General features: G+C 31.5%; 2 protein-coding genes across 2 annotated transcripts in view; one reads left to right on the top strand and one right to left on the bottom strand.

Annotated features, from left to right (window-relative positions):
• LOC145743741 (fibrocystin-L-like) overlaps nucleotides 1–22,809 on the top strand; it is a 32,242-nt gene extending 9,433 nt beyond the window's left edge. Inside the window, exons 23-90 of the mRNA XM_082561777.1 lie at nucleotides 35–151; nucleotides 939–1,175; nucleotides 1,441–1,624; nucleotides 2,088–2,326; nucleotides 2,551–2,733; nucleotides 2,881–3,074; nucleotides 3,237–3,336; nucleotides 3,441–3,557; nucleotides 3,787–3,944; nucleotides 4,098–4,249; nucleotides 4,432–4,562; nucleotides 4,677–4,823; nucleotides 4,942–5,055; nucleotides 5,233–5,451; nucleotides 5,959–6,116; nucleotides 6,227–6,311; nucleotides 6,394–6,543; nucleotides 6,632–6,800; nucleotides 7,078–7,192; nucleotides 7,430–7,567; nucleotides 7,654–7,791; nucleotides 7,917–8,108; nucleotides 8,320–8,437; nucleotides 8,626–8,718; nucleotides 8,963–9,090; nucleotides 9,269–9,411; nucleotides 9,572–9,669; nucleotides 9,836–9,994; nucleotides 10,099–10,330; nucleotides 10,435–10,702; nucleotides 10,892–11,030; nucleotides 11,153–11,298; nucleotides 11,398–11,584; nucleotides 11,714–11,867; nucleotides 11,940–12,146; nucleotides 12,311–12,428; nucleotides 12,827–12,985; nucleotides 13,195–13,297; nucleotides 13,485–13,668; nucleotides 13,790–13,962; nucleotides 14,074–14,163; nucleotides 14,248–14,481; nucleotides 14,617–14,720; nucleotides 14,927–15,062; nucleotides 15,249–15,418; nucleotides 15,560–15,729; nucleotides 15,886–16,034; nucleotides 16,143–16,308; nucleotides 16,553–16,664; nucleotides 16,787–16,913; nucleotides 17,043–17,222; nucleotides 17,354–17,531; nucleotides 17,806–17,957; nucleotides 18,351–18,522; nucleotides 18,772–18,858; nucleotides 19,017–19,152; nucleotides 19,331–19,433; nucleotides 19,696–19,820; nucleotides 19,951–20,070; nucleotides 20,148–20,213; nucleotides 20,303–20,485; nucleotides 20,692–20,931; nucleotides 21,007–21,062; nucleotides 21,267–21,406; nucleotides 21,572–21,756; nucleotides 21,920–22,037; nucleotides 22,113–22,188; nucleotides 22,263–22,809. Of these exons, the coding sequence (XP_082417903.1) occupies nucleotides 35–151; nucleotides 939–1,175; nucleotides 1,441–1,624; nucleotides 2,088–2,326; nucleotides 2,551–2,733; nucleotides 2,881–3,074; nucleotides 3,237–3,336; nucleotides 3,441–3,557; nucleotides 3,787–3,944; nucleotides 4,098–4,249; nucleotides 4,432–4,562; nucleotides 4,677–4,823; nucleotides 4,942–5,055; nucleotides 5,233–5,451; nucleotides 5,959–6,116; nucleotides 6,227–6,311; nucleotides 6,394–6,543; nucleotides 6,632–6,800; nucleotides 7,078–7,192; nucleotides 7,430–7,567; nucleotides 7,654–7,791; nucleotides 7,917–8,108; nucleotides 8,320–8,437; nucleotides 8,626–8,718; nucleotides 8,963–9,090; nucleotides 9,269–9,411; nucleotides 9,572–9,669; nucleotides 9,836–9,994; nucleotides 10,099–10,330; nucleotides 10,435–10,702; nucleotides 10,892–11,030; nucleotides 11,153–11,298; nucleotides 11,398–11,584; nucleotides 11,714–11,867; nucleotides 11,940–12,146; nucleotides 12,311–12,428; nucleotides 12,827–12,985; nucleotides 13,195–13,297; nucleotides 13,485–13,668; nucleotides 13,790–13,962; nucleotides 14,074–14,163; nucleotides 14,248–14,481; nucleotides 14,617–14,720; nucleotides 14,927–15,062; nucleotides 15,249–15,418; nucleotides 15,560–15,729; nucleotides 15,886–16,034; nucleotides 16,143–16,308; nucleotides 16,553–16,664; nucleotides 16,787–16,913; nucleotides 17,043–17,222; nucleotides 17,354–17,531; nucleotides 17,806–17,957; nucleotides 18,351–18,522; nucleotides 18,772–18,858; nucleotides 19,017–19,152; nucleotides 19,331–19,433; nucleotides 19,696–19,820; nucleotides 19,951–20,070; nucleotides 20,148–20,213; nucleotides 20,303–20,485; nucleotides 20,692–20,931; nucleotides 21,007–21,062; nucleotides 21,267–21,406; nucleotides 21,572–21,756; nucleotides 21,920–22,037; nucleotides 22,113–22,188; nucleotides 22,263–22,308 (10,067 nt within the window). The 3' untranslated portion in view covers nucleotides 22,309–22,809. The remainder of the gene's footprint in view (nucleotides 1–34; nucleotides 152–938; nucleotides 1,176–1,440; nucleotides 1,625–2,087; nucleotides 2,327–2,550; nucleotides 2,734–2,880; nucleotides 3,075–3,236; nucleotides 3,337–3,440; nucleotides 3,558–3,786; nucleotides 3,945–4,097; nucleotides 4,250–4,431; nucleotides 4,563–4,676; nucleotides 4,824–4,941; nucleotides 5,056–5,232; nucleotides 5,452–5,958; nucleotides 6,117–6,226; nucleotides 6,312–6,393; nucleotides 6,544–6,631; nucleotides 6,801–7,077; nucleotides 7,193–7,429; nucleotides 7,568–7,653; nucleotides 7,792–7,916; nucleotides 8,109–8,319; nucleotides 8,438–8,625; nucleotides 8,719–8,962; nucleotides 9,091–9,268; nucleotides 9,412–9,571; nucleotides 9,670–9,835; nucleotides 9,995–10,098; nucleotides 10,331–10,434; nucleotides 10,703–10,891; nucleotides 11,031–11,152; nucleotides 11,299–11,397; nucleotides 11,585–11,713; nucleotides 11,868–11,939; nucleotides 12,147–12,310; nucleotides 12,429–12,826; nucleotides 12,986–13,194; nucleotides 13,298–13,484; nucleotides 13,669–13,789; nucleotides 13,963–14,073; nucleotides 14,164–14,247; nucleotides 14,482–14,616; nucleotides 14,721–14,926; nucleotides 15,063–15,248; nucleotides 15,419–15,559; nucleotides 15,730–15,885; nucleotides 16,035–16,142; nucleotides 16,309–16,552; nucleotides 16,665–16,786; nucleotides 16,914–17,042; nucleotides 17,223–17,353; nucleotides 17,532–17,805; nucleotides 17,958–18,350; nucleotides 18,523–18,771; nucleotides 18,859–19,016; nucleotides 19,153–19,330; nucleotides 19,434–19,695; nucleotides 19,821–19,950; nucleotides 20,071–20,147; nucleotides 20,214–20,302; nucleotides 20,486–20,691; nucleotides 20,932–21,006; nucleotides 21,063–21,266; nucleotides 21,407–21,571; nucleotides 21,757–21,919; nucleotides 22,038–22,112; nucleotides 22,189–22,262) is intronic.
• Nucleotides 22,810–22,979: 170 nt separating this feature from the next.
• On the bottom strand, nucleotides 22,980–27,090 carry LOC145742585 (cation channel sperm-associated protein 2-like). Its single transcript, XM_082560362.1, has 13 exons — nucleotides 26,989–27,090; nucleotides 26,757–26,830; nucleotides 26,511–26,688; nucleotides 26,130–26,327; nucleotides 25,752–25,907; nucleotides 25,471–25,566; nucleotides 25,096–25,229; nucleotides 24,739–24,868; nucleotides 24,276–24,458; nucleotides 24,136–24,190; nucleotides 23,909–23,970; nucleotides 23,628–23,801; nucleotides 22,980–23,216 (listed from the first exon to the last, which is right to left on the bottom strand). Exons 1-13 carry the CDS (start codon nucleotides 27,088–27,090, stop codon nucleotides 22,980–22,982), a joined length of 1,779 nt encoding a protein of 592 aa, XP_082416488.1.
• Nucleotides 27,091–27,612: the final 522 nt, after the last annotated feature.

The following is a 27,612-nucleotide window of genomic DNA, read 5'->3' as shown; positions in this document are numbered from 1 at the left end:
ATTTGGATTAATTAAATAATTTTGTATATTTAAGGTTTGGCTTCGGTAAATGCAGTTTATCAGGAGTTTACTGTCACGTCCTCTTTTACAACTTTATCACTATCTAGTGGCAGCATTGCAGGATGTACAACACTAACTATTTCTGGAACTGGTATAAAACTTTTGCAATAGCACATTTAAAAAAAAATTATATAGTTTGTAGTAATGACACTGTGCTGTGGTTTAAAGAGGATGAAGTTCTATTTGAAACACAAATTCGTTTTAAGTTCAATTGCCACAAAAATCACAAATTTAACGTTTTTTTTACACACGTTTTGTTCATTATTTACCCTCCTAATAACTTTTTTTTTTTTTTTTTGTATATATTTTTACCCTCAATGTGGGAAAGTCGAATGCCGGACTTTAACATAGAGTAACATTAGTTACTTCGATCCAGTCTCGAGTTGTCTTTGGCAGTTTGGGATATTATAGATTATAATTGCCGGATAATTATTCTGCTGATTAAGTGCTGGCTCAGCAGGAGTTTATACCGTTTATAGCGCCTTACTCAAGGGCGCTACAGCATGAGATCAGTGAAGATTGAACCCACGACCTCATGGTGGTGTAGCAAGTGTTCTTACCACTACACCACGCTGCCGGTTAAAAAACATAATCCATATAAAAAATTAAAACAATTTAAACGTATTCAATTAGTTGTAATAACATTATGGACTGTTAATATAAACCCTAAAGGGTTAGAACTTACTTGATTTGTAAAAAAAACTCTGGACTTGTGAATCACATTTGTTTGTTTCTTGACAACTTGTTAAATAATTAGTTCTGTTACATAAAACTACAACAAGCTCGTAATATAACACTACAACACCTGGTTATATGGCGTAATTTATGTAAGTGGTGACTTTAAATTCAAGGATCTAAATCTGAAATACTTATTTTAGCTTTTGCTGAGGGCGCAACAACAGTTATGATCGACTCCACCCCATGTGACGTCACTTCTGTCACGTACAACTCAATCACGTGCGTGACGTCATCGCACGAGGCAGGCACTTTTAGCGTTGACGTCACGACATCTGGAGTTGCTGCCACGTCATCTGACAGCGCAACTTTCGAGTACACTGACGATGAAACCGCTGAAATCACTGAAATATCTCCATCGACATTGAGCGTAGTTGGAGGTTAGACAAAAATTAAATAAATATTATAAGTGTTTGATTTTTCGGATCACATGTACTTTACGGTTATTATAAAAACTCTCTTACTTTAGCAAATCAAATTTTCTCCTATACCGTGTGGTCCTACCTTATTCTCTCTATTTTTTTGCGGTTTTAGCTAATTTTTTCTTATAATTTAAGTGCAAGTGATCTAATAGAACCATAAAGTTAAAAGGATCCTATTTTTAATATGTTTCATTTTACCAATTTCGTGATTTCAAATTTTAAGGAGACAACGTTGTAATAACCGGAACTGGATTTACTGAAGCGAAAGGGCGAGTTCAAGTGAACGGAAATGACGTAGTTGTTACGTCATGGAGCGACACTTTAATTGTTTTTACTTCTCCTAGCTTGTCGCCTGGTTCCCACGCATATAACGTTATCGTTGGTGCTATTGGATGTGCTACAAACACGTAAACTGAAATATTTTATTTACCTCTATGCTTTATGTACTGTTAGGATAAAATTGTTTTCATTTTTTACTTAAAATTGCAACAATTAATTTTGCTATATAATGTTTTAGTATTTTGGTTTGTATTTTGAATGGACAACTTTTTTTATATTTTTATTTATCTTTGGTGTGGAAAGATCGACATCACGATCTAAGCATAGAGTAATATAAGTTGCTTATCCCCAGTCTCGAATTTCCTTTGGTAATTTGAGATATTCAAGATAAAAATTGCCCGATATTTAATCTGATTGAGTATGGGCTTAGCAGGGGTTCCTACTGTTTGAAGCGCCTTATTTAATGACGCTACAACATGAGAGCAGTGGTGATCGAACCAAATACTTCGTGTAGTAAAGCCAAGTGTTTGGAACATAACATTACGTTGCAGGTAACTTATATCTAACCAAACTTAAATATTTAATTCTTAGTGCTTCAGCCACTTCTCTATCTTATCCGTTCTCGGTAACGGATATTACTCCAATGACTGGCTCTCTTATCGGGGGAACTACCGTCACCTTAACTGGCACGGGTTTTACTAACGACGTGGCAGTAAGTTTCGGTGACTTTCCATGTAATGACGTCACGGCTTCTTCCGACACATCGATGACCTGCGTCACCGCCTCGGCTTCTACTCTTCATTACGTCACAAACAGTGGTCATCACCCAGGTATATATTGCAATAAATTAGTTGGGCTAAGGATAACACATTAAGGATAATTTCTCAATGCTCGATTTTAATTCAACAATGACGAATAGGTTGTTATTGAAGGAATCAGGGCTATATTAACACTATTTAAGATTCTAAAAAATCATTTAACTTTGGTTAAGGGAAGTAATAAAATTTGGAAATCGCAATAGAACCTATAAGTGCCTAAATTGATTTTTATTTAGACTACGGAATCGGGTATGCATGGTCTACTCCTGACATAACTGTTGTCGTTGGAGACCAAGTACGATTCGATTGGTCGGTACCAGAAACAGTTGACGGCGTGGCAATTGGTCTTTACACAGTCAGTGATCCTACTAGTAAAGTATATGACAACGCTGGATTTGAAGTACCAAAATCTTCATCAGGTAATGTGTATATTATATTTGTTACAGCGATATTTTATCTATGTTTATAATTATTATCCAACATTAAAGAAAAAAATGTTGTCAAAAATAATTGAAAACTTTATATTTTATTTAAAAAATACTGATGTTAACCTAAATTATTTTTAGGCTCTTTTATCCACCGGTTCAACAACGTCGGTAAGATTTATTACTTCAGTGGTTGCCTTGACGACAATGCAATTTGTTCTCTGTTCATGAGAGGAAGTGTCACTGTTACAAGTGCGCCATCAAGTGTCGTGGAACAACTTTCTGTAAGACTTGCAGACTCACAAGATTCGACAATTCAACGCGAAGCTACAGACGTAAGAAACATTTTCAACACTTGGTTTTATTGAATATTTTTTCTTGGGGTTACAGTTTTTATCATGTTTATTATAAGTCTTTGTTTTAAATAGATAGAAATTTATGTTAACATTACCAAAAAGTAAATACTTTTTAAGGATTTTTTTTTATATTCATTTTAGGCAAACACCTTTTCTTTTACATTCTCTGATAGTCTAACACCAACAGTAACAAGTGTTAGTCCTAACAACGGTACTACAGATACAACTATCACAATCGGAGGTGAATTTTTTTACTATGACTAAAAATTTTAAAATGAAAACAAATTAAGTAAAATTTATTTGAGGTTTTTTATCTTAATAAAACTTAAATTTTCTTGTTTATAGGCACTGGTTTTACATCAACACCTGAAGTATCGTTTAACGGAAAACAATGTTCTGTTATTGCATCAGATGCTACTTCAATAACTTGCAAGATACCCTTAACTGAAGAAATGGCAATAGGTAAATTTTTGCAAAAATCTAATTTGTATTACAAGTATTAAATGTAACGTTTAACTTGCAAATAATGGTCTTTTACCTTGTTGAATCTTAATATAATATGTGATAAAGTCGATTTATGTTTGGTTTTTACTAATGGATTTGAAATAGTAATTTATAACAAAAATACTTTATATATTTATAACAAAAATACACTTTTAGGTATTAATATCTTTTTATATTTTTTTGAAAGGTGTACCATCTGAAGTAAACGTTAATATTGCTGGCATTGGAACAGCCAGAAACGAAATTACAAACTTGATTGGTCGAACGTTTGGACTGCTCCCACTTATTTCTTCAATCTCTCCTGTGATTGGCTCGCTTGCTGGAGGAACTAAACTAACTATTCAGGTTTAACTTAATGTTTTTTTCATTTAATTTTTATATTTATTTTAAGAATTAAAACAAGAAAACTTTCTAACATCATCATAAACTTGTTTTAAAGTTTTTTTTAGCATGTGTTTAGCTTGATTTCTGTACAACTAACTTTATTTAAACATCTAGGGATCTGGATTCACTACGTCATCATTAGTTGTCATAGGAGACAGTCAAGTGCTATGTAACGTCATCGAGAACGAAAGTTCTTACTCAACATTAGTTTGTGTCACTAATTCTGTTACCTCTGAATGGAGTGGAGCAGTGGTTGTAACTGAACGGTAGCATTTTTTAATACGTTTTTTATTTTATAGGGTTTCTAATTATTTTTCTATTTTTAAGTATTACAAATTTTTTCTATTTTTTCTATTTTTAAGTATTACCTGCTTAAAATGAAGTTAAATGTATAAAGTTATATTTATTTTCTAAATTTACTTTATATGCTTGGCATTTTTTGTTGCAGTGGTTTTCCTGCTGAATGTAGTTCAACTTGTGAATACTCGTATGCCACAACTGCAACACCAGTGGTAAATAGCAGATCTGACAATACAATCTCACCTTACGCCACCACTGACATGACTTTTACTGGGCAAGGTTTGTCTAAACATTATTTTATTCTAAACCTTACAAAATTAAATTTAAAAAAAGGTAATAGTTGCTTAAAATGTTACACTTATTATTTTTATTATTTTGCTGTTGCGTTTTTAGGATTTGGCACAACTCTAAGTGACGTTACTGTCTCTGTTGGCACGGAAACGTGTACTGTGTCGTCGGTGAGTGACGTAGAAATTGTTTGCACCGTCGGAAGATTTCCAGTTGGTGACAATGAAATTCAAGTTTTAATTGCTGGAAAAGGTTAAATTTGATTTCCTTTATAAGTAATGATAGAATTAACCTTATAGCCAAATTTGTATATAAAAAAAACGTATTTTATAAAATATGTATATTTAATTACTTATTTTTTGTTTATTAGGACTTGCAAGTTTTGATGAAGCCTCCCATGCCATGATATTGAACCCGGCCATTGTTGACTCAGTTTTACCATCTAGCGGAAGCATTAACGGAGGAACGACAATAACATTAGCAGGTTTTTTAAAAATTTGTCGTAGTCATAAAAGATAAGTTGTCAAAAAACGCAAACTATCTTAAATGCATAGATCTTTTTAAGAATACATTAATAACTTAATTTATTTTTAAAATTGTTTTGATTTATTATATTCAAGTTTGGTCTGTTTTATTAAAAAAATACTACTCGACAATTTAGGAAATGGATTTGTAAGTTCTGATCTCACCGTTTCGATCGGAGGGGTTGAAATGGAAGTGACGTCATCAAATTTTGGCGAAATCGTTATCGTGACGTCAGCAAACTCACCTGGTGCATACGATGTAGTTGTTGTGTCTAATGGAGTTACCTACCCACCTATTTCGTATACATTTGACGATGCAAGCACACCGATAGTAACAAGTGTTTCACCAAGCAAAGGTAGTACTTGCAGTTCGATGTTTTTATATTTTATCATTTTAATGCAATGTTTACTTTTTAGCGTGGTGTAGTGGTAGGAACACTTGCTACACCACGTGAGGTTGTGGCTTCAATCTCTCCGCTACTGTTATGCTGTAGCGCCCTTGAGAAGCCGCTATAAACAGTATACATTTTTGCTGAGCCAGCACTTAATCACCAGCATAATTATCGAGCAATTATAGTCTCTATAATATCCCAAACTGTCAAAGGCAACTCGAGACTGGGTCAGAGTAACTAATGTTATTTTATATGTTTAGGTTGTGCATTCAATCTTTCCACATCGGGGATAAAGATATATACATAAAACTATAAATTACACACTGTCTAGAGATTAGTTAATAAGTAAATGCAAGTATTTCTAACATACTTGTATTTATTAAATTTTTTTTATTCCTAAACACTTTTAAACATAACAAACAGGGTTGATTATTTAATTAACATTATTTTTAATTTTTTCATTAAATTAAGGGAACTCTGGTGATTCGATTACCCTCACTGGTTCAGGTTTCGGAACTGATGACGTCACTGTAACAGTCGGTGACGTAGATTGCTCCGTGACGTCAGTGACTGACACGGAGATTGATTGTTTATTAGGTTCAAGAGCTGGAGGCCAAGTTTCAATAGTGGTAAATTTTTTCATTTAAGATTAGATTTAGCTTTTTAAAGACCTATGTAAAAAAACTTAACAACATTTATGGTTTGATTTTTATGTTAAGTTTATTTTATTATTGTTTAGGTCGACATTACAGGAAATGGTTTAGCAACAGTAACCACAATGTTTAATTACGAGCTTTCGGTTACCACAATATCTCCAACATCCGGTAATTTCTAACTTATTTAAAGTAGTTAGACTACTGTCTATCTTTATAGGTAAATTTAACTAACAACTTGATGCATTATTAGGAAGTTTTGGCGGTGGCCAAGAGGTTACGATCGGAGGTCAAGGTTTTTCGGAAGATTCTGTTGTTACAATTTGTGGAGAAATTTGTTCTTTAAAAGCTGGAGTAACTGCATCTCAGTTAATGTGCTCTACACCTGCTAACTCAGCTACAGGTTCATATTTTTATTTTTTTTATAGCAAAAAAAAATATGAAAATGCAACTTTAAACATAAAAATTCGATTTTTTAAATTGAAATTTAGGAAGTACAGAAGTTTGTGACGTTATGCTTGCCAACGGAAACGATGCATCAACCTTACCAACCGCCTACACCTATGATACCTCACTTACTCCAGTTATTACGTCATTGACTCCATCTTCCGGAGGAACAGCAGGAGGAACAACAATCACGATCACTGGAACTGGTTTCGGGTAGGAAAACTATGACAAAATATATTTCAAGTCGCGAATTGTAATCCTAAATTAAAAAATGATGGCGTAAGCACAAAGCGAACTAGAGTAAAATTGTTTATAGGTTGATAAGATAAAAAATGTAGAAATATATATATAAAATATCTTCCATGTAAGCCTTCTATTATTTAAACTTTTTCAGCAAATTGTTAGATAAAATACTTGCTACATTTACTGCTAAAAAACAAAGTAAATTTGATAAATCAAACATTAAGCAAAAATGTATTCTGTTACGCAGAGCTTCGCCGTCCGTTTTTATAGATGGAAGTGAATGTATCGTCGACGCCAGTAGTTTAACTGAAACTGAAATAACTTGTGTTACTGAGGCTCATCAAGGATCCATCAGAACTAAGGTAAACATTTTACATTTGTTAAAACTATATAACATATTAACACATGGTATAAATGTGTGTTTAACGATGAAAAAAAATACTTGATCGTATTTGTATAAAGAATTTTTTATTTTGTAAAAAACTTTTTATTTTTAACATTGCTTCAATATATTTACTGATGCTTTAATTTTGTTTGTTTATACTAGTAAGTTAGTTTAAAATATATATTAAATGTTTGTATTATAATAATGTTTCAAGGTTGAAGTAAGAGTTGGTACAGATGGGATTGCAACACAGGATAATGCCGATTACTTTTACATTGACAAGTGGTCTTCCATATTTACTTGGGGAGGAACAACTGTACCTACAACCCAAGATTTTGTCATCATTTCAAAAGTAAATATATCTACTACAAATTTCCACAAATTATTAACACAATCATATGAAGTTTTTTGATATATATAATGTATTTTTATCTTTAGGGCCAGACAGTTTTGTTAGACACAGACACAGCTGTGTTGAAAATGCTTCTTATTGACGGAGGTGAACTTATATTCGACGATCAAGACGTTAAACTCAGTGCTGAGAATATTCTAATCACCAACGGTGGACTTTTACAGGTATGCTTAAGTTAATAAAAAATAATATAATTAAAGAAAACTGTAATTCAAATTAAATTGTAAAAAATATTGTTTTAAGATATGACTTAATTAACTTAGATTATATTATAAATGTTTTTATTAAGATCGGTACAGAACAACAGCCATTTACTGCTACAGCAATTATTGAGATGTACGGTAACCTCAGGTCACCAGAACTTCCAATATACGGAGCTAAAACATTGGGTGTACGTAACGGAACTTTGGAGATGCATGGACGACATATTCCTTACACGTGGTCCAAGTTGGCTGCTACTGCTGCGGCTGGAGCTACACAGGTAAAACATATATAGGAATACTGATATATTACAAACTTACACTATATCAAAAAACTGATATTATATAAACCGATAACGTAAAAAGGCACTGTTAAAACAATAAAATATAAAACTTGTAAAGCAGTGTTGTAGTTACACATTGAATAATAAATTTTGTAAACTTTTTTAAAAGGAATTTTTAAATATTAACATTATGTTTTCTGCATTTTAGATCACTTTACAACATTCTGTTAACTGGAGAGTTGGTGACAAAATAGCAATTGCTTCAACTGGATTGCGTCATTCTCAATCAGAGAACGAGGAACGTGAAATCAGTGCAATTTCAGCAGGTTAACTTGAGCTATAAAATGTGTATAGGTTTAGTTTAGTTATAAGTAGATATAGAAAATATTTAACCTGATGGTTTCAACAGGATATGCTATACTTGTTGCGGTTTTTTATATAAACCTATGTTGCAAATAAGCTTTTGGTATAAGATCTATTTTAATAAAGCTAACTTGATGGTAATTACCTACAGATGGATCCACTTTAACTTTGACGAAAGCTCTTGAATACGAACATTTGGGTGTGACCAAAACATATGGCGGTGACGTCGATATTGAATACAGAGGTATGTTTTATGTCGTGGGTATTGTTAATGTTTTATTTAAATTATGCATTAGCAAGTTTAGAAAAATCGTCTTTGCAGTCTGTTTGATTTTTAATGTTGATAAATAGTTATTGTTGGACTTAATATGAGCCTGCCTTTTATTGATATTAGATAACTTTTTTGTATACAGGATAAAAATCTTAGTTAAAATGTTATATTTTTACTTTACTTAATGATATAATCAAATATTTTTATTGTAACTTAGCTGAAGTTGGTTTGTTGAGTCGAAATATTATTTTCCGGGGAACGAATGATCATGTTTGGAATGATCCGATCCAGGAATGTGAAGAAGGTTTTGAAACTGGTCAATTTGCAACACAAACTTGTTTCCAGGTGAACAGTTAATAAACAAACTTAATTTTGTATTTTATGATACCTACTTTTCGATAGACTATAATAACACAAATATATAATGTTTGTTTTACCTGTAAGTTTGTTTTTTTTTATTCTATTTTGTCTATATATTTGTTTCTTTCTTTTATTAGGCTAAATTTACTTTCATTTATTTCAGGGAAGATTTGGTGAAGAAGTTGGTTCCGATCAATTTGGAGGATCAATTATGATTCACTCCCAAGACCCGGACACACAAGAGGCGGTTGCTCATATTGAATATGTTGAAGTCACTTATGCTGGACAAGCTTTTAGATTGGGCAGGTAAACAACTTTAAGAATTTGAAAACGTATGTCTAATCTAAACCTCAATAGGTTCAATAGGTTTATGTTAGACATAAGTTTTTAAATTATGCTGTGATAAATAATTTTTTTACATAACTTTCTTTAATAAAGTGTTTTAAATATCTGCAACATTTGTTAGATATCCAATTCATTGGCATTTAATGGGCGATGTAACTGGAATGTATGTACGAGGTTGTGCTCTTCACCAAACCTTTAACCGGGCAGTTACCATTCACGGTATGTTGTAGAACGTTAATTAAATTTAAAAAATTATTAAATAAGTTGCATACTTCTTGTAGTATTAATTTACGTTAAAGCACTAACATATTGGATAAAAACATATCACATGTGTTTTAAAATGTATTGCACCGTAGCAAAATATTTAATATTTATATATTCTAAGGAACTCACAATCTTTTGGTTGACCGGAATGTTATATTCGATATTATGGGTGGAGCATTCTTTATTGAAGATGGAATTGAAACAGGAAATCGCATTACCCACAACTTGGCCATATTTGTGAGGCAGAGTACATCCCTGCTGAATGATGACATAACACCAGGTTTGCTTAATTACATTTTAAAAATCGTTTATTTTATATTTATTGATATCTATTCAGTTTTTGTATACTTGTGTATTTACCTAATATGTTAAATGTTTTTCTAGCCGCTTATTGGGTTACAAATCCTAACAACATACTGGAAAATAACCACGCTGCTGGTGGAACTCATTTTGGTTTCTGGTACCGAATGCACGAACATCCAGATGGACCTTCCTTCGATGCAAACGTTTGCCAACAAAAGGTAGAACTTGGTTCGTTTAGGAACAACACTGTACATTCTCAAGGCTGGTTCGGAATTTGGATTTTTAAAACATACTTTCCAAGTGAAGGTTCAACGTAAGTTATTTCAAGTTTTTGTGTGTTTTTAAACATAAAAATTAGCTAATATTTTTGTTTTCTACAGCTTTAAACATGTTAATAATTTAAATTTTGATTTTCAGTTGTGCATCGACTGTCCCAAGTCCTGCCAGGTTTTATTCACTAACCACTTGGAACTGTGAAAAAGGAGCTGAATGGGTCAACGTTGGAGCCATTCAGTTTATCGACTTTGTTGTAGCGAATCATGAAGTATCTGGCTTTGATTTGAAGTTAATTTCTGGAACAGCTTGGGGCGAGGAACGTGGGGCTATGATAAAAAATGCGGTTGTGATTGGACATAGTGACAGTGATATTATTGCTGATTCTAACTACGAGACTAGTCTTGGCATTGTGAGTAAAAACAAACTAAACTATATATCACAACCAAATAATTCTGTGTGATAAAATAAATCAAACTTAAACGGAAGATTAAAATTTATTCCTTTTAATCGTTATCAATCTTACGTAACATTTAAGAAAATATACTTTCAAATACTGAAAAATAAAAATTACAAAAACTAAATTACTTTTCTTTTACAGATACTTCCATTCGCCCCAGGGTTGTTCATGAAAAATGTTCGGTTTATAAACTTTAACAGAAAAGGGGCGGCGTTGGGCGTCACGTCTATTCAAGGAACATGTACATTCAAGTGCGGGGGCTTTTACTACTGGGCGGAACGTAAGTACAATAAATTGCAGGGTGCTTGGATTTCTTTGGAATTTTAGTTATTTACTTCTCAAGTTGAATCAGGTCAAATTTTTTGAAGCATTTGTTGTTATATCAAAATAATGATTTTTTAGAATTTGCATTTGAGTCTGTGACTCGAAAGACTTTTTGGAGATGGGAGCACGAAGGAGTCATCCAAGATTTAGACGGATCTCTTACTGGAGCAGCGGGATCAACTGTTGTTCCGTACAGTGGGATTGTAGATACCAATCGATGTGTGGTAAATAATATTTTAAATATGAATAACTTTATAAAAGGTAATCTGTAGCAATTCATTCCAAGTTATTCTAAACCTTTTTTGTTTATGTTTCTTGGACAGATTCAATCAGGAATCGAGTTCTCTCCTGGCATACCATCAGCAATATGTCAACCTAGTGTTCGATTTCACAGGATGGCTCTAAACAATGTTCTGCCATCTTCTCTTGAAGCAAACGATATTATTTATGCAAACGAGTTTGGCAACACAACAGTCATCTACTTTAAGAAGCGATTGACTCACAAACCAGGTTAAATTTCATTTCTTGTTTTTCAAGATGAAGTTAAGCTGATTTTTTTAGCATTAAATTGTTTTAAGGGTGGTTTAAATAAACACCAATTTAAAACTGTTTAAATATTTTCTTGATATTATTTTTAAGGTCATATGGTATTGCTAACTGATGCACAAGACCATACAATGACATTCAAAGACGGAGAACAGTTTACTAACATTACTTACAACTCAAGATTTTACGACTTCCAAGAGAACGAATACGTGATTGTAACTCACGATTTTAAGCAAACTCCAGATCGGTAAATACCTTTATTTTTTGGCCTAAAAGTTTATTACATTTTTCAGTAATATAAACTTAAATATTTTATTAGAATTTTGTTCAACGACGAAGAAAGATACAACATATCTGACGCTCAACCTTTGACATCTAACAGCCTTAACAGAGACTGGTATTTTGATACCGAGAACTTAAAGTTACATTACATTGTATCAGGAAAAACTAACAATCGAAAAAAGAGAGCTTTAGAAATTGTGGATCCGAATTTTAATCACGAAACTGTGTCAATGAATATCTTTAGGTATTTTTTTTAAATGTAATAGCCTACATAGGTTTTTCTAAATTTTCAAAGCTATAATTGTAATGCAGTCCTACTAAGAACATTGGCAACATTTTAACTTAGTTAAAAATTAAATTTTGATTTGTTGTTTAAGTAATTTCTTAACTTATTACTTTTTTTTGCAGATGTTTTTACACAGACTGTATTGGGCCGATCGACCCAGCGGTTGTACCTCCAACGCGTAGTCGACCTGATGTATATCAACTTTGGTCAAATGAATCAGCTTCTTGTATTGACCGATCGGTAAAACCTTAATATATTTTGCTTCACGTTATTGTTATCACTCTGATTTTTGTAAATTGTTGTTATAGTCTTGGAATTTAAAATAGATTACGTTTACTAGTATACAATTTAAAAATTATAATTTAAATAGTTCAAGGAGTAACTATAGTGTAACATAAATTTGATAAAAAAATAATTTAAATGTGATTAAAATACTGGTAGAATAGTAATGGGTGGTTTTAAACTAAAACATTTTTAAACTATTTCAATTAAAAATTATGTCTTGATGCATTTGCACTAATTGGTAAAAACAAGATAACGTTGCAACATCTGTTTTTAAACCAGTTTACCTATTTTTACATGCTATTTTTTATTCTGTAACATATGTAAGCATTGTTTTAATGGACTTTTATATTAAGGATCCTGACAACGTCGTTATATTGGCTGGAAACGATGAAACAGATTTATGTTGGGTGGTTATCGATGTAGCTGATATAACTGTGGACACACTTACAATTTATGGTGTCATGGACTTTGCTGCAGACACAAACGTTTCTGCAATTTACATTCTTAACCTGGTAAGATATTTTTGGTGTGTAATGTAATATCTATGTATTATGTGTAATGTAATATATGTATTATGTGTAATGTAATATCTATGTATTACATAGTTAAGATAAAAATATTGTATTTGCTTTGCTATAAACTATTAAGCAATCAATTTAGTTGGTAAGACAATGAAAATTTGAAATTTTTAATTGATTTTATAATAATTTATTCAATACAGGGTGGTCGCATTATTGCTGGTTTCTCTGATGTTGAACCATTTACAAACAAGTTGGTTATAACTCTTCGTGGAGATCACGATACACCAGACAAATCATTACCGGGTAATGTTTCCTTAAAATTTATTTTAAAAATCTTAAGTCCAATAAGTTAAGTTACTATTGCGATAATTTATATATAATTGTACTATATATCTCAAATTATTCATTACAATGTAAATCTGACTACAAGTGATTGGTTTTAACTAACAAAAAAGCAAATATCACGATTTAAATTTAAATATCAACTTAGGTGTAAATCTTGGATCGAAGGCTATAGGTTGTTTTGGAGGATGTGACTTTCACGGATTAGACACCTTTGTACAGTGGACACATTTAGAGAGCACAGCCAACATTGGAGCTACATCGATCGTTGTTCAAGATGCTGTTGACTGGGCTGTTGGCAATGAAATTGTTATTACTACAACAGGATACAGGTTGCTTATAAAGGATTTTATTTTGAGTTCAAGTTTTTGTGTGTGTTAAGTTGGATACAGTTACTTTTATTACTAAATAGTATTTAATTAAAACAAATGTTTTGAATTTTATTAATTTTAGGGCACAAGAGACAGAGAAAAACGTGATCACTTCAATTTCTGAAGATAAAAAGACAATTGGTCTTGCCAATCCTTTGGAGTTTAGACATATGGGCGAGGAATACATTATTGGAGATCACACTTTTCCTATGAGAGCTGAAGTTGGTTTACTTACAAGAAATATTCAAATCAAAGGTGAATTTTATTGATAGATTAAATATTGGATATGCAGTATTTATTTTTTTGAAGTTATACAAGGAATAAACATTTTTAGTATAACTGTTTAAGCAATGTTTTTATAATCAGGTGAAAGTTACGACAATATTGTTGCGCAAGCTTTCGGAGCTCGAGTTTTAGTCGGATACACAACATCTAGTGACAACAACGAATTATATGGTGAATATTTCTTTAAGTTAGTTGTTTAATAAAACATGCATATACCATTTACTTTTACTTACAATGCAAAACTTATTTTGGTAGGCTGGGCGAGAATAAGCAATGTTGAGTTTTTCCAAACTGGACAAGAAGGATGGACAGACACTTACGATCCAAGATTTTCGTTAGCTTGGCTCGATACTGGAACTGTTACCGAAGGTCGACCTTCCTACGTGACAGAATGTGCTTTCCACGACGGATTTTCAACAGCCATTGGAACGTTTGGTGCAAGTGGGATCAGTATTACCAAGAACGTCGTCCACAGAACTATTCACGATGGTTGGTATATTGGACTAAGTGAATTTGTAATACTAATACGTAGAAAATTTAAGCTTAAAAACTGATACATCTTGTTTAAAATTAAATTTTAAAATAAAGAATTTGCTTAAAATTATTTTTGTTTGGGTGTTTTAGGTATAAGAATAACTGGAAGCAACCAAGTACTGGAAAACAATCTTGTAACAGTTTCATTATTTAGAGGAACTTATCACGACCGAAATGAAGCAACTAATTTCAAGGTAAAATGTGGCATTATTTTAACAACATCAAGTGACAACTAGTCTATAATTTAGTAAAATCAATTAAGTAAAAGTATTTTTTGTAATTTTTTTGTATTATATTCGTTGTTTGGTGATGCAATTTGATTTATGAATTTTATATAAAAAAATCTGTTGTCTCTTAATATATTGTCAATGAAATTTTTTGTTAATTTTCTTGATATTAGGATTGGCAAGCCAATTTTGAAGTAAGTGAAGCAACGAATTTAAGAATGGTTGGCAACACCGCAGCTGGGTGCGAACGACTATGTTTTCACATGGATGGAGAAGCTTGTGATGCTACAGACGAGAACGCTTGGACAGGTTAATTAACTATTTAGGAATATTAGGTGTACAGTCAGCAACTTGAAACTTTCTACAATATAATAATATTATATAAGTTTTAAGTTGTTAAAAACTTACTTTGTAACACCAATAGTACTTAACAACTGGCTTTTACTGTCTTAACATCCGGCCACAATCTAATGAAGTATCTTTATGTTGGTTTAGGTAACGTGGCTCACGGGGCACTTCACGGAGTTCAAATATTTATTCCGGACGGAGTGGGAAATTGCTCAATGATTAGAAACTTTGTCATCTACAAAGCTTGGGATTATGGTATTTACCACCAAACTCAAATGAGTATTGTCGTAAAAAACACCATCATAGCAGATTCTACAGTAAGTAAAAATTCTAAGAAAGCATATTTCAATTCCAGGTCATGCTGAAAACATGTACAATAAAGCAATGTTGCGCAAATTTAGGCACTATTTAATTTCTTAAAATTTACAAACATAACATTGGGTGCAAATTTTTTTTAGGTGAACTACCTTCCTATTATTTACGGTCCTGCTGGATTAAGTCATAATTTTAAAGATAAAACTGCTAGTTTGAGAGATGTGCTTATCGTTGGACGAAGTGATCACTTTGACCCAAATATTGATTTTATGGACGAACAGAATGACAAAAATCTTATTCAAAGAAGAAACAGGTTAGATTTTGATGTACTTTACAAGGCATCGTGTTGAAATTAAATATAATCTAGATTTATTTTATCTTTGCTTAAAATACAATTAATTTTATCATAAAGTGTAATCTGTAAATGTTTTTCATTTATATTACCTATATTTTTAATTTTGTTATCTAGTCCGAGTCGAAAGGCGCCGTTTAATGTGTTTGGTGGTAGGACTGGCATAATGCTTCCAATGTTTGAAAGTGCGCCCAATAGTGCCCCATTTAAACCTTTCCATGTCAACTTAAACTATCCTGCCAATCATGGCCTACTCGATGTACAAGGTTAGTTTAGTGCTAGAAATAGCAACCGCGTTACTTTTTTATTTAGAAAAGTTGTTTGAATATAATTAATTTTATTTTGACACTGCAACTCTACATATACCATTTTAGGATTGACTCTCTACAACTTTGGTCTTAACGACGACAACACACGAGACTTGGTGTTTTGGACTAATCCACTTATGGGTGATGCCCACCATCCAACTTACTTAAGTGGAGTTCGTCTTTTCCAAGTTGAAGATGCCAGCAAAGTTCATTTCGATCGACCAAGTTTAGGGTAAGCGCCAAAGATTAAAAAATCAACATATAAATGTACTTTTACTTTGTTTTGATCTAAAAGTGAAATGTTCTGCCTATTTTTAGACCTTTTTGTACGTCTTTATTCCGTATTTCTTAATCTTTTTAAAGTTTATACTAAATGACATTAATGGGAATCGAATCAATATCTCCAGGTCTCATGCAATTGAAAACGCCAGCTTTTACTTTTACCACTACGTTATATTTTTTCTATTCATTTGTAGAAACATAAATCCATCAGATTGTGTTGATATGGAATGTGATGCAAAGAAGAAGTGTTTGGTGAAGGATCTTGATGGAAGCTTTTTAGGAGAAATTGGAGCAGTTATTCCGGATGTAAGTTTAAGACTTTCTTCACTATTTGGTAATGTTTTGGTTTACTACTTTAAAGTAGTTTATCGTAAAATTTGTTGCATATGTAATTAACATTTTCCTGTCAATATTTGTTTTTGTTGTAGGCATCTTTTGCTTGGGACGATCCGATCGAAATATCACGAGGTTTGGGAGATTACAGAATTCCTAAATCTTTGTTGACTGCCATTGATGGAACCCGAGTTCCTGTTGAAGATATTATCGATACAAGAGGTAACATTAACAAATTTGCTAATGTTGTAAATTAGCAATATATATTTTATTATATCAGCCACTCACTAAAAGCTTAAGTGTGAAAATTTTTACAACCGCTTTACTAATTGATGTATTTGCTTTTACCAGGCATCATTAGAAACAGTGAATCTTGTACTTACAAAGCCGCTTGGCAAGCATTTGAATGCAAAGGTCCTGAAGCCTATGACTACGTCATGTTGGTTATTGAAAGTTTGGACGAAGATACCGAAACGAGAAGGTTGTCTCCAGTTGCTCTGTTAGGTGATCGATGCATCGACTTAAACAATGGTAAGTTTGTGACGTCATAATTAAAAAATTAGTTTGTAACAAACATAACAATGAACAAATATATACGTTGAATGAAAAGCAGTAAAAGTTAGTTTTCTTGGTTTGATGCAGCGTATTTCCTTCTTACATAGGTCCACAAGATCATGGTTGGTGTTTTGGATACACTTGTCAGCTTCGAATATCAACATTCTACACCATCGTAGCAACCGGTGTTCAATTTAAACTTTTCTTTACTGGTTATCCACCTCGAGATATGAGACTTCATCTTCTTAACGTGGACCCCACACAATCTGTTCAACTCGCAATTTAGTAAGTTAAAAATTTTTCCTAATATACTTAGTAATAATTAGAATTTTTGGCCAAGCCTAAATCGAATTTAAATCAAAGTTTTAATTTAAGGGCAAAGCTAGAATTTAAATAAAAGCCTTACCAAAACTTAATTTAAATTAAAGTGTATATAAAATTGATAAAAAATGGAATACATTTAAAAATAACAAATATTATTGTAAACTAATTAAGACATAAGATTGAACCGAATTATTTAAAAAAAAAAGATTTAACTTAAAAATATTTTTAATTTTAGCTACCCAAGACCAGAGCGACTAGATATCTATCATGCTAACTCAGGACTGTACATTCAACCTGAAAACGCTTACTACGATCCCGAAGAACAAGAATGGTTGCTACACCCACCTTCTCAATCTTCTACAGGATACGTTCCTGCTATTGATTCTCGTAAGTTTAAAACCTTTAAACAAAACAGCGTCAATTAAATTTTACAATCTGCCCTGAAGTATTTACAGCATCGTGTAGTGTTTAGAACACTTTTATACATGAGGTCCTGATTTCAATGCCTACTGCTCCCATGCTGTAGCGCCCTTGAGACGCTATAAATCTGTAAACATTTCTGCTGAGCAAACACTTTATCGCAGCTTAAATTCTAGCAAGTAATTTTAATCAATAATATCCCAATTTGCCAAAAGCAACTCGAGACTAGGTCGGGGTTACTGATGTTACTTTAAGTTTAGGTCGTAAATTCGACCTTCTCAAATCATGGATCAACAAATGTGGATAAAATAATTTTAAACCAAAAATCCGACGCATATTAATGTTAAGTAATTGTTACAGCTATTAACGGCGCTAACTTCATGGACCGAACTGCTGACCTTTTGTATGTAACAATTAAGGGAGATGAACCAATTGACATTCTCACTTCACCTCTTATCGTTATGGGATTTTCATTTCCAGCTATTACTGTTGATGAATTCTTTGGTCCGAATCTAATTTCCAACCTAGCTCAGTATGCAAATACTTTATATATATTTGCTCTCTCAAATTTTAATATAAATTTTTTTTTGTAGACTGTTACAATAATGTAAAGTACAGTTTGCTAACTAGATGGTATTTACAAAATTAAACACTATTAAATTTATCCCTTATTTTAAGACTGACGTAACCATTGTTGAAAAACCTCTGGCAACTTTTATTTAATTTACATGTTATCTATTAACAGTTTTTTTTAAATTAACATTTTAATTTAATTTTTTAGGTACTTGGGAATTCCGGATTACAAAATAAGAATGGTTGATGTCGTTCGTGAAGACAGTTTATCTCGAAAACGTCGTTCAACATCTGGGTAATATTCGTAGATGAAAATGCAAATTTAATATTGTAGAGCTTGTTAATAGTTAGTTCATAACCCATACATTATTGTCAATAATATACTTATATTAATAGATAACTATATATAATTCATGTCATTTTGTATCACATTTTTTATATTTGTTTTTATAGACGAGTAGCTAGACAAGCATCTGGGACTGTTACCTACGTCATTGAGATTGGTGAAGATATTGCCAATGGAACCGGCACTGTACCAACAGATAACGACACTGTTGTTATTGAATTCCTCAATGACAAAGTCGACGAGGTAGAGTTTTCAGGAAACGATTTAATGCTAACGTATTTAAGTTTTAAGTTAGGTGTTGTATGTAACAAAATTACATGCTTAGTTGTAACAACTATAACTGTTAATAAAAAGCATTTTCTGACTTTTTTTTTTTTGATTAACACTCTATGATTAATTTACTTATAATCTTTTTTTTTAGTTAGTTGTTTTATATCAAACTGGCGAACTTTGGGAGGTTTTAAACACAACAGATGGAAGTGGGTTCTACAGCATGGAAGCAACCTTAATTAACGGAACACTTGGTTGGTGAATTTATAACATTTTACTTAATATTAACTATATTTATAACAACAAAAATTGAATTGTTTTTTAACAAACTTTATTTTTGTTCTTGTCTTTCAACTAGTTATAAACCTCAATATCTTACTATTAGCTTATAACTTTTTTAATAATCTTATTTAAATAAGTTTTAAAAATCTTTTTAAAAAAACAATCAAAATTTATTCTACCTGATTTTGTAAACTTTAATCTCTGTTAATTCATCTTGTTTATAATTACTTTTAGATCCGTTTTTAGGGATTGTTGTTCACAAAATACCAACTCAGATGCAGATCACTTCAAGTCTCTCCAACTTGGTTGAACAAACAACTTTCGAAAATCCAATCACAATCAACTTACTTGATGCAAATGTAAGTTTTTAAAACGTAAAATTTTAAGCAATTTAATCAGTCCCAAAAATTCATTAAAGTGCATTTAAGTAACATGCCTAATTTGATATAATTTATTTAATGATTTAAAGTTTTGTCACATCTATCTTAGGGGGACCCAGTGACGTCATTAGGAGGGACTTGGATGGTAAGAGTAACCTTGGATAGCTCGGGAGGAAATGCTAACAGCAACGCCGTACTTAAAGGCACCACAACTGTGTCTTTCAGCAATGTAAATATTACTTTTAGTGCCTTGGCTTAGTTTTTTTAGTATTTTTACAAGCTCACATATTTATGTTAAAATTTTAGGGTGTTGCTGAATTCAGAGACTTGGTAATCACACATAGTGGAACTGGATACAGCCTAATGTTCGAGGTACTTTTAAAGTTGAATAATAATGCTTATTAAAAAGTTTCGCTATATATAACAAAGTTTAACAAGCAACATTTTGGATTACATTTAAGATAACTGAACCAACTGGAATAAACGTGGCAACTAACATGCTTACCGTTGATGTAGCAAATCGTGACGTCATTGCTGTGATAACAGAAGGTTTAGGTAATTACGTCACTCATGGAAGCGATATCGATCTTACTCTTGTTCTTCAATACCTAGACGGAAGACCTCTAGATCATATTGGATTTAAGGTAAAATAATGAAAGTTTCAATTTAATTTTAAACTTCAAATATTTAAACACTTGTACAATTACTTGTACAACTAATGCTTGATATAAATATTCAATATACTTTCATACCTTTAGATAACAAAAACTTTACATTGAAAAGTTGTTAACTTTTTTTTTGTTTTGAACATTTAAAAAACATTAACTGTATAACAATATAAACACCACAGGGTCACGTATGGAGAGCATCCGTTGACTTTGATGACTCGACTATTTATCCAATCGGAGATTCTAACATCGCTCCGGAGGTTGTATCACCCGTCTTTACATTTGATCCTTCGACAGGAAGTTTTGCTTGCATGGGATTGAGTATCAGTAACACATTGGATTACAATCGTTACAATCTTGTTTTTAACATTTACACTGAGCCTGCACTTTACAACTTCAACGTATATGCCAACAACATTGAGGTAAACCTTTTCACTAGTTTGGTATAAATTTATTTTTTAAATTTTGATTTATTATTGTTATATATGTTTTTATAGTACATACCTTCTGGTGGAACTCTTCAAGTTGAAAACAGAAATCCAAGACAAATTCGGTAGGTTTTATTTAATTAAAAACTGTTAACCAAAACCTTATTAAATCTTTTTTTTTCATTTAATGTTTTCGACTATGTTATATGAATTTAGTAAGGGGTAAACAATATAATTTACGAAATATATAACAAAGATACGACAATGTCTAATAAGTGAATGTTTCAGTTTGGTTTGTGACTCAATATAAAATGTGCTTTACCTTACAGTATACCGGTTTTAAGTCGACCATACACCCGAGCTACATCCATAACCTATACGACTTTCGAGACTTACATTTACAATTCTTTGACAAGACAAATCAACCATCACATCTACATTGGACAAGTTGCTGTCTCGGACTTGACAAGTATTTACAAATAGTTATACGATAAAATAACTGTTATTGATTTACAAAATTGCAACTAGATTGCTAAGTTTGATATTTTAACTGTGTGTTATTTACGCAAGGAATAAAAATTGCCTTTTTCCATTGAGAAAATAATTCTAAATAACGATATAAAAATGATTGTAGCTGGTAATTCCGAGATTTCATTTACTCTTTACGGAGAAAATGCTACTGTTGTGGAGGCTGCAGTTTCACAGCTGACTGATATTTTTACTGGATCAACCGGGCTAATGTTTAACGGACAAGAGTTGATGGCTGTTGACCAAACTTGTCCAGTGAATGTAGATGGAAACTGTGATGCTGTTGCAACGGTAAATATAAACTAGGTCATAGCTTGGTTAAAAGTTTTTAATTATTATTGGTTATAGGAACCTAAGTTAAAATGTACTTACAAGTTAACATCTAACGTTTTGTCACACAAATATGCAATGGTTGCTTTTTAACTGTTTATTTTATCTAAAATTTTACCTAAAGGGTGAACCAATAATACCAGTCGAGAACACTGACTACTGGTACATCGTCGGGCCTGTCATTGGTGTTGCTGTTGTCATGGCAGCAATTGTAGTTGCCTTGGCGTGTATCATAAAACGAGGTAAGAATTCAGATTAGGTAATCTATATATAAAAAAACCCGATCTTTTTTTTATTGTAAAGTTTTCTGTATTTAGCTCATCGAGGCAAGGTTGGGGACTCTACTCAATCTCTAAGAACACCAATTGATAGCTTTGGTGGTTACAGTAACAGGTATAAAAACATTAAATATGATGCGTTGTTGAGTAAATTGTACACAAACTTTATAACGTTAATTTTTGTTACAGTGTAACACCTCAATCTGACGCTCGAATGACACCCATTCAAATGTAGAAAAATTGAAAATGATTTAACGATGCCGACGGAACGTAAACGACTTTGATTTCTGCCAATTTTTTTATTTTAGTAGTTTTTATATGTTTATTTGTTTGTTAATACTGTGAATCTTATACTTTCTATTGCACTTTAAATCCCACCTTTTTCTTATAAGTTCTTTTTCACTCTTTCTTTAAAATTTTAATTTAAATCTTATTGTTAACAAATTTTCTAAACAGCATCTTCTAAATAAGTCTTTTTGTGGTTAACTGTCTTGTCAAAAACCTGTCTTACAACAATTTACCCAACTTTCATACCACATAATTTAATTTTTTAAATCATAAACTGTTAAAACTGCATTGATAAATCAAAAAAAATTAGTATTTAATACCTACCAAGGTTTTTTCTGAACAATTTTTTATGTTTTGTGTTGTTTGAAAGTAGTGAAGCTTTGCCGCTTTTTTTAAGCGTTTATAATAAACAAAAAATTAGTAGTGTAAAAATAATGACATTTTTTTAATATTACAGGAATTAACATCACTTTCAAAATGCCAACCTAATTTAAATTTGCATAAACAAAAAACGGTGCATGAAATAACAAAACGGGCACAATTATACGTTTTATCCGTGGTATAAGGTTATTCCGATACAATAAAAAACGGTGTAATATTTCTAAAAACTATTTTTATTTAACGATCATGAATTTGTAAGAGTGCTAAATTTAGCAAGTTTAAAATATCGTTTCGTTCTCTTAAATTTTCCTGCATATTTTCTAAGGTCTGGTAAAACTTAAACAGGACGTCACGTGACCACATTGTCTCGGATGGATTTCTGCTGATGAGGTCCATATGACGTTGAACAATGTTGTCCCACTGGGCTTGGCGTATTATCTCGTCCGATTCATTCGGTATATCGTTACTTGCTTGCTAAACACATTATATCTGGCATTATATTAGGTTCTGTATTCTGCTAGAATTTAGGATTACTTAAACTTTAAAATACGAGAAAAAATAAGTGAGGACCATAGAGTCCGAGAAAATCTTGGGTAGAACCGTAAGTACAAAAGTTTTTTTGAGAACCGTAAAGTACAAATGATCAAATATTTATAATTAGACATTGGTAAACAATTTGCAAATAGTTTAGCAGTATTAAATTAAAGGTGCAAAATATTTAAAAAAAAATTTTTTTCTAAAATCAAAATTTTTTGTAAAAAAAAATACAAAGTTCTTACAATTTTGGTTAAAGACAGCCAGTTGACCATAATATAAGTTTTTTTATTTTAAATAATAGTAAAAAAATTTATTTTAATTTCTCTAGAATAAAATGATTATACCTACATCAGAGTTGTGTTCAGACAAAGGTAGTGATGATACAGTTAGTTGAGATAGCATCGACAAATTGGATTTCTTCTGTAGCAGAGAAGCAGCTAATGTAAAGTCTGTATTTAAAGTTTCTTCGGCAATTTGAATGACATGGTCTTCACTTGATGCAACTTCGTCTGGGTCTAAATCCTTGAAATTAAAAAAAAATCATTTTTTTAAAATAAAAGTGGCGCTTTGAAAATTTTTGAAATATGAACGATTCTGTTTTAAAACTGATATTTTGAAGTTAGTTTTACCTGAATGTTAATAGAAGGTATATTGATCATTCTTCTAGATTCTTCTTCATGGATTGCAATATCTAAAAATAAAATTGTAAATGTCGCGAAGCCGTTTTTATTGCATCGAGATAACCTTATACCACGGGAAATACGTTAAAATGTGCCCGCTTTGTTATTAACACCACGTTTAATCGCTTATGTGTATTTTAATTAAGTTTTTACAGAATGATTATAATCATACTAACCTTGTCCATTCACTTTGGCAAGTTCATCTGTAAATTCCTTTTGAAATTTATCAACCTAAAGTTGTATTTATTTGTTAGAATATCTTATAGGCTTACAACCTTACTTTTTGCTTTTAAAATGTTGAAATACTTTAACATACCTCGTTTTTTGCTTCCTTTTCCTTCTTTTCCCAATGAAGATCATTCCGAATAGTTTGAAAATTGTTGACCATAATTCCAGCGAAAATATTTTTAAACACAAACGAGCCAACCCAAATCCAAGCCAGGATATATACAACAGTAACTGTCGATTCGTACGGGGACTGCATTACTTTTAACAAGTCCTTTATACAAATATAAGTTACTTGCCTATATTCTAAGCACAAAAAGCATTGCAGTATTTGAGTACGTTTAAGATCTTTAACATATTCAAAACAAAGACGTTAAAAATTAGGACTATTCTGTATAAACTGTTTAATAAAGCAGTTAGCCTATGTGAATTGGTTGTTTTGTATTAGTTTTGGTGCATAAATTCAACGATTTAGCAAAATCTTTTAAACAATATAATACTTAATCATGACAGAAATCTTTAAACAATATGATACTTAATCATGACAGACTTACAAGTAACGTTTCGAGCCAATGGTCGAGTGTCATCAATTGAAACAGAGTGGCAAACGACCACATAATATCGGAGAAAGCTTTTTGATATTTAAGATGTAATCCTTGTTCTCTTCCATCGTAGTTTGTATATCTATCAAACAGATTAATTGGTTTAGAAAACAAGTAAGCATTAATTTCAAGTATAGTTCTTCTTCTTAATTATTTGTGATTGTCACATTTAATATGTTTTTTTTTAATACTATTCATTGCTTTGATGGTTTTCTTAGCAAGTTGTTTATTTATTGACATGGTTTAAATAAATAATAAGTAATTTTTAGAGCACTTTATTGCATTGAATTACAATTTATTTTTACTTACCTGTCAAAAATAACTTCACCCATAAGAGCAAACATCCACATGAACAATGCCAGCAATATTAAGATAAATGTCATTGAACTAAAAGCTTTTGAAACTGACAAAAGAATAATTCTTGCCTGTTCAAATCGTGATACCTGTTTGGAAAAATGTAAAGTAATATCGCTTGAATCAATTGGTGAAATATTTTTTGTTTATCTATAAGCATCTTGATTGATGCAAATATTATGAACACTACACAAACATTTGTGTGAAAGCGCCTGAAAACGCTAGAAGTAAATGACGTTGATGTCCTAACTAAGCAAGTATATAATATTTCTTTGTACATGTAAATAACTTGGTATCGCTTGAAACAGTATTACGTTTTGAGTTATTTACCATTTTAAGAAGTCTCGTTATTCTCAATACTCGAAGAAACTTTAAACTTGATATAATGACTGAATCACCAGCGTCACTGCTAACCAGTTGCACTAACTATAGGAAAACCACAGTTAGTTATATAAAGTTTTATTTAAAATGTTTTTCTTTATACTATTATGGTGGATATTTAATTTTAAACAATAAAGAAGCAACATGATGATAAAAGATGGGTTGTTTTATGCATTACATTTTGTATTTAATCTTTTCTAGTTACAAATATTTATAAAAAAACGATTTACTTCTGGTAAAATTGATATAATCGTGATGTAAAAGTCCAATTCGTTCCACCCATTTTTCCAAAAGCATTTGAAGTCGTCAATCCACTTCAGCAAAATTTCAGCGATAAAAACCCACAAACAACAGTAATCACACGTCCTGATGATTCTAACAGTATTCTGTAAAAATGTGTTTGTAAATAACTTGTTAATAAATCAGTATTATAAACAGTTTATAACAAGTAAAAAAACTCTAAAAATAATTAACAAATTCCCTAAAATATTAAAAGATTAAATCAATTTCAAAGAATATAAGTTTGACAAATAAATAGGATTCAAAGTATAGGACTGACAAATCGAGGATAAATAGGTAAATCTATACTTAACAAAATAATTTCTTACTATATAAGCTGGGTCAGTATTCTCCCCTATCTCGGCTTCGACTACAAGTAAAACTGCGTTAAAAGTAATAAGGACCAGCATAAAGTTCTGAAACCAATTACCCTCAACTACCCAGTTTGCCCACATATCTAATGGTGGATAATGCGTCTCTCTACATTTTATTCGCTTCCATCTACGATCTTGCTTACTAACAGCAGTCTAAAACAAAAAACAAGGCTATTGGTAAAAAGCATGGTCAGAAACTGCCAAAAATGGTTGAATATTTAAAGAAAATAAACAATTTTAGCCAAAAAAACTGTGATACCACTTTTGTATTGTAAATGTTCAAGAATGAAAAATAAAAGGCTTGACATGATTTTGTTTATTTTTAAGTTAATTTACCTTGAGTTTAGGAATTGCACTAAACTTTACTAAAGCGTATGGGTTCTCGCGCAGAATTTTATTTGTTTTCTTCACGTTTTGAATATCTTCCGGGTGATATTTGGGCGCTTCCAAACCTTGCTCCATCTCGTTTAAATTTACGAGTAAACGAAAGTCACGAATCAGCCTCATACGAAATCTTTTAAGCAATTTTTGTCTTTACATATAAAGCTACCAATTTTAACTAAACATTGCTATTGTATTTACCTTTCAGCATGTGGTGTTAAGACTTCAGTTGGCACTTTTTTCTTACTCTGACTTAAAATGGTAATTTCTTTCACCTTTATTAGAACAAACTAAACATTACTCGAAGAAAAATATATTACTTTAAAGCTTTAAAAATCAACTTTCGGCCCATTTAAAACGGCAGTTATTTATAAAAACAGGTTCTGATTTTAAATTTTATTTTGTATAGCCTGTATGTTAAAAAATTAAAGACCTCTGTAGTTTTGTTTTCCTTCTTCGGCCTAATCGGGGTTAACAATGTTCCCTTTGGCGAAGAACTTATACCACTGCTTGGAAAAGGTTGGTCTGGCTCCATATTGAATAAATTAGGTAACTCGATTTGAAATATTTTGTAAAAAAAAATAAAAACAACAAATTTTACTCAATATATTTCGTTCTCAGTGATGTCATAGCAACGTTTGTATGTTCGCTGTTTTTATCAATTTATCGTTGTTTTTTTGAAAAAAATTAGCATATTAAAAAAGACACCAATTTTTAGATAGATTCCTTGCTTAAAATGTAACTTTGACATAACACTTCTTATTTGGGATATTAGGAAATGTGAAATAAGCCACAAAAACAATAAATAAACAAAGGTTACTGGTGCATGAAATTTAAACACATGTTGCAGACAGAAATTGTGATTTATTTTTAACAAAATTTTACCACGTTTTGGATATTTTTTTAAACTTTTTAAAGTAAGTAATGCAATATAAATGCTAGTTTAGGCACAAAAGTTTCCAAAATGCTAAAAATGATGCAACGTAGTAGATATTGCTTGAAATATAATGCTACAATGCTCTGAAATGGCACAGGACTGACTGACAGAATGACGAAA

The sequence above is a fragment of the Corella eumyota genome, chromosome 2 (genome assembly GCF_963082875.1).
Source record: "Corella eumyota chromosome 2, kaCorEumy4.1, whole genome shotgun sequence".
In the NCBI taxonomy this organism is placed as follows: Eukaryota; Metazoa; Chordata; class Ascidiacea; order Phlebobranchia; family Corellidae; genus Corella; species Corella eumyota.
The sequence above is the reverse complement of the archived record's forward strand: the minus strand, read 5'-3'. Positions and strand labels throughout refer to the sequence as shown.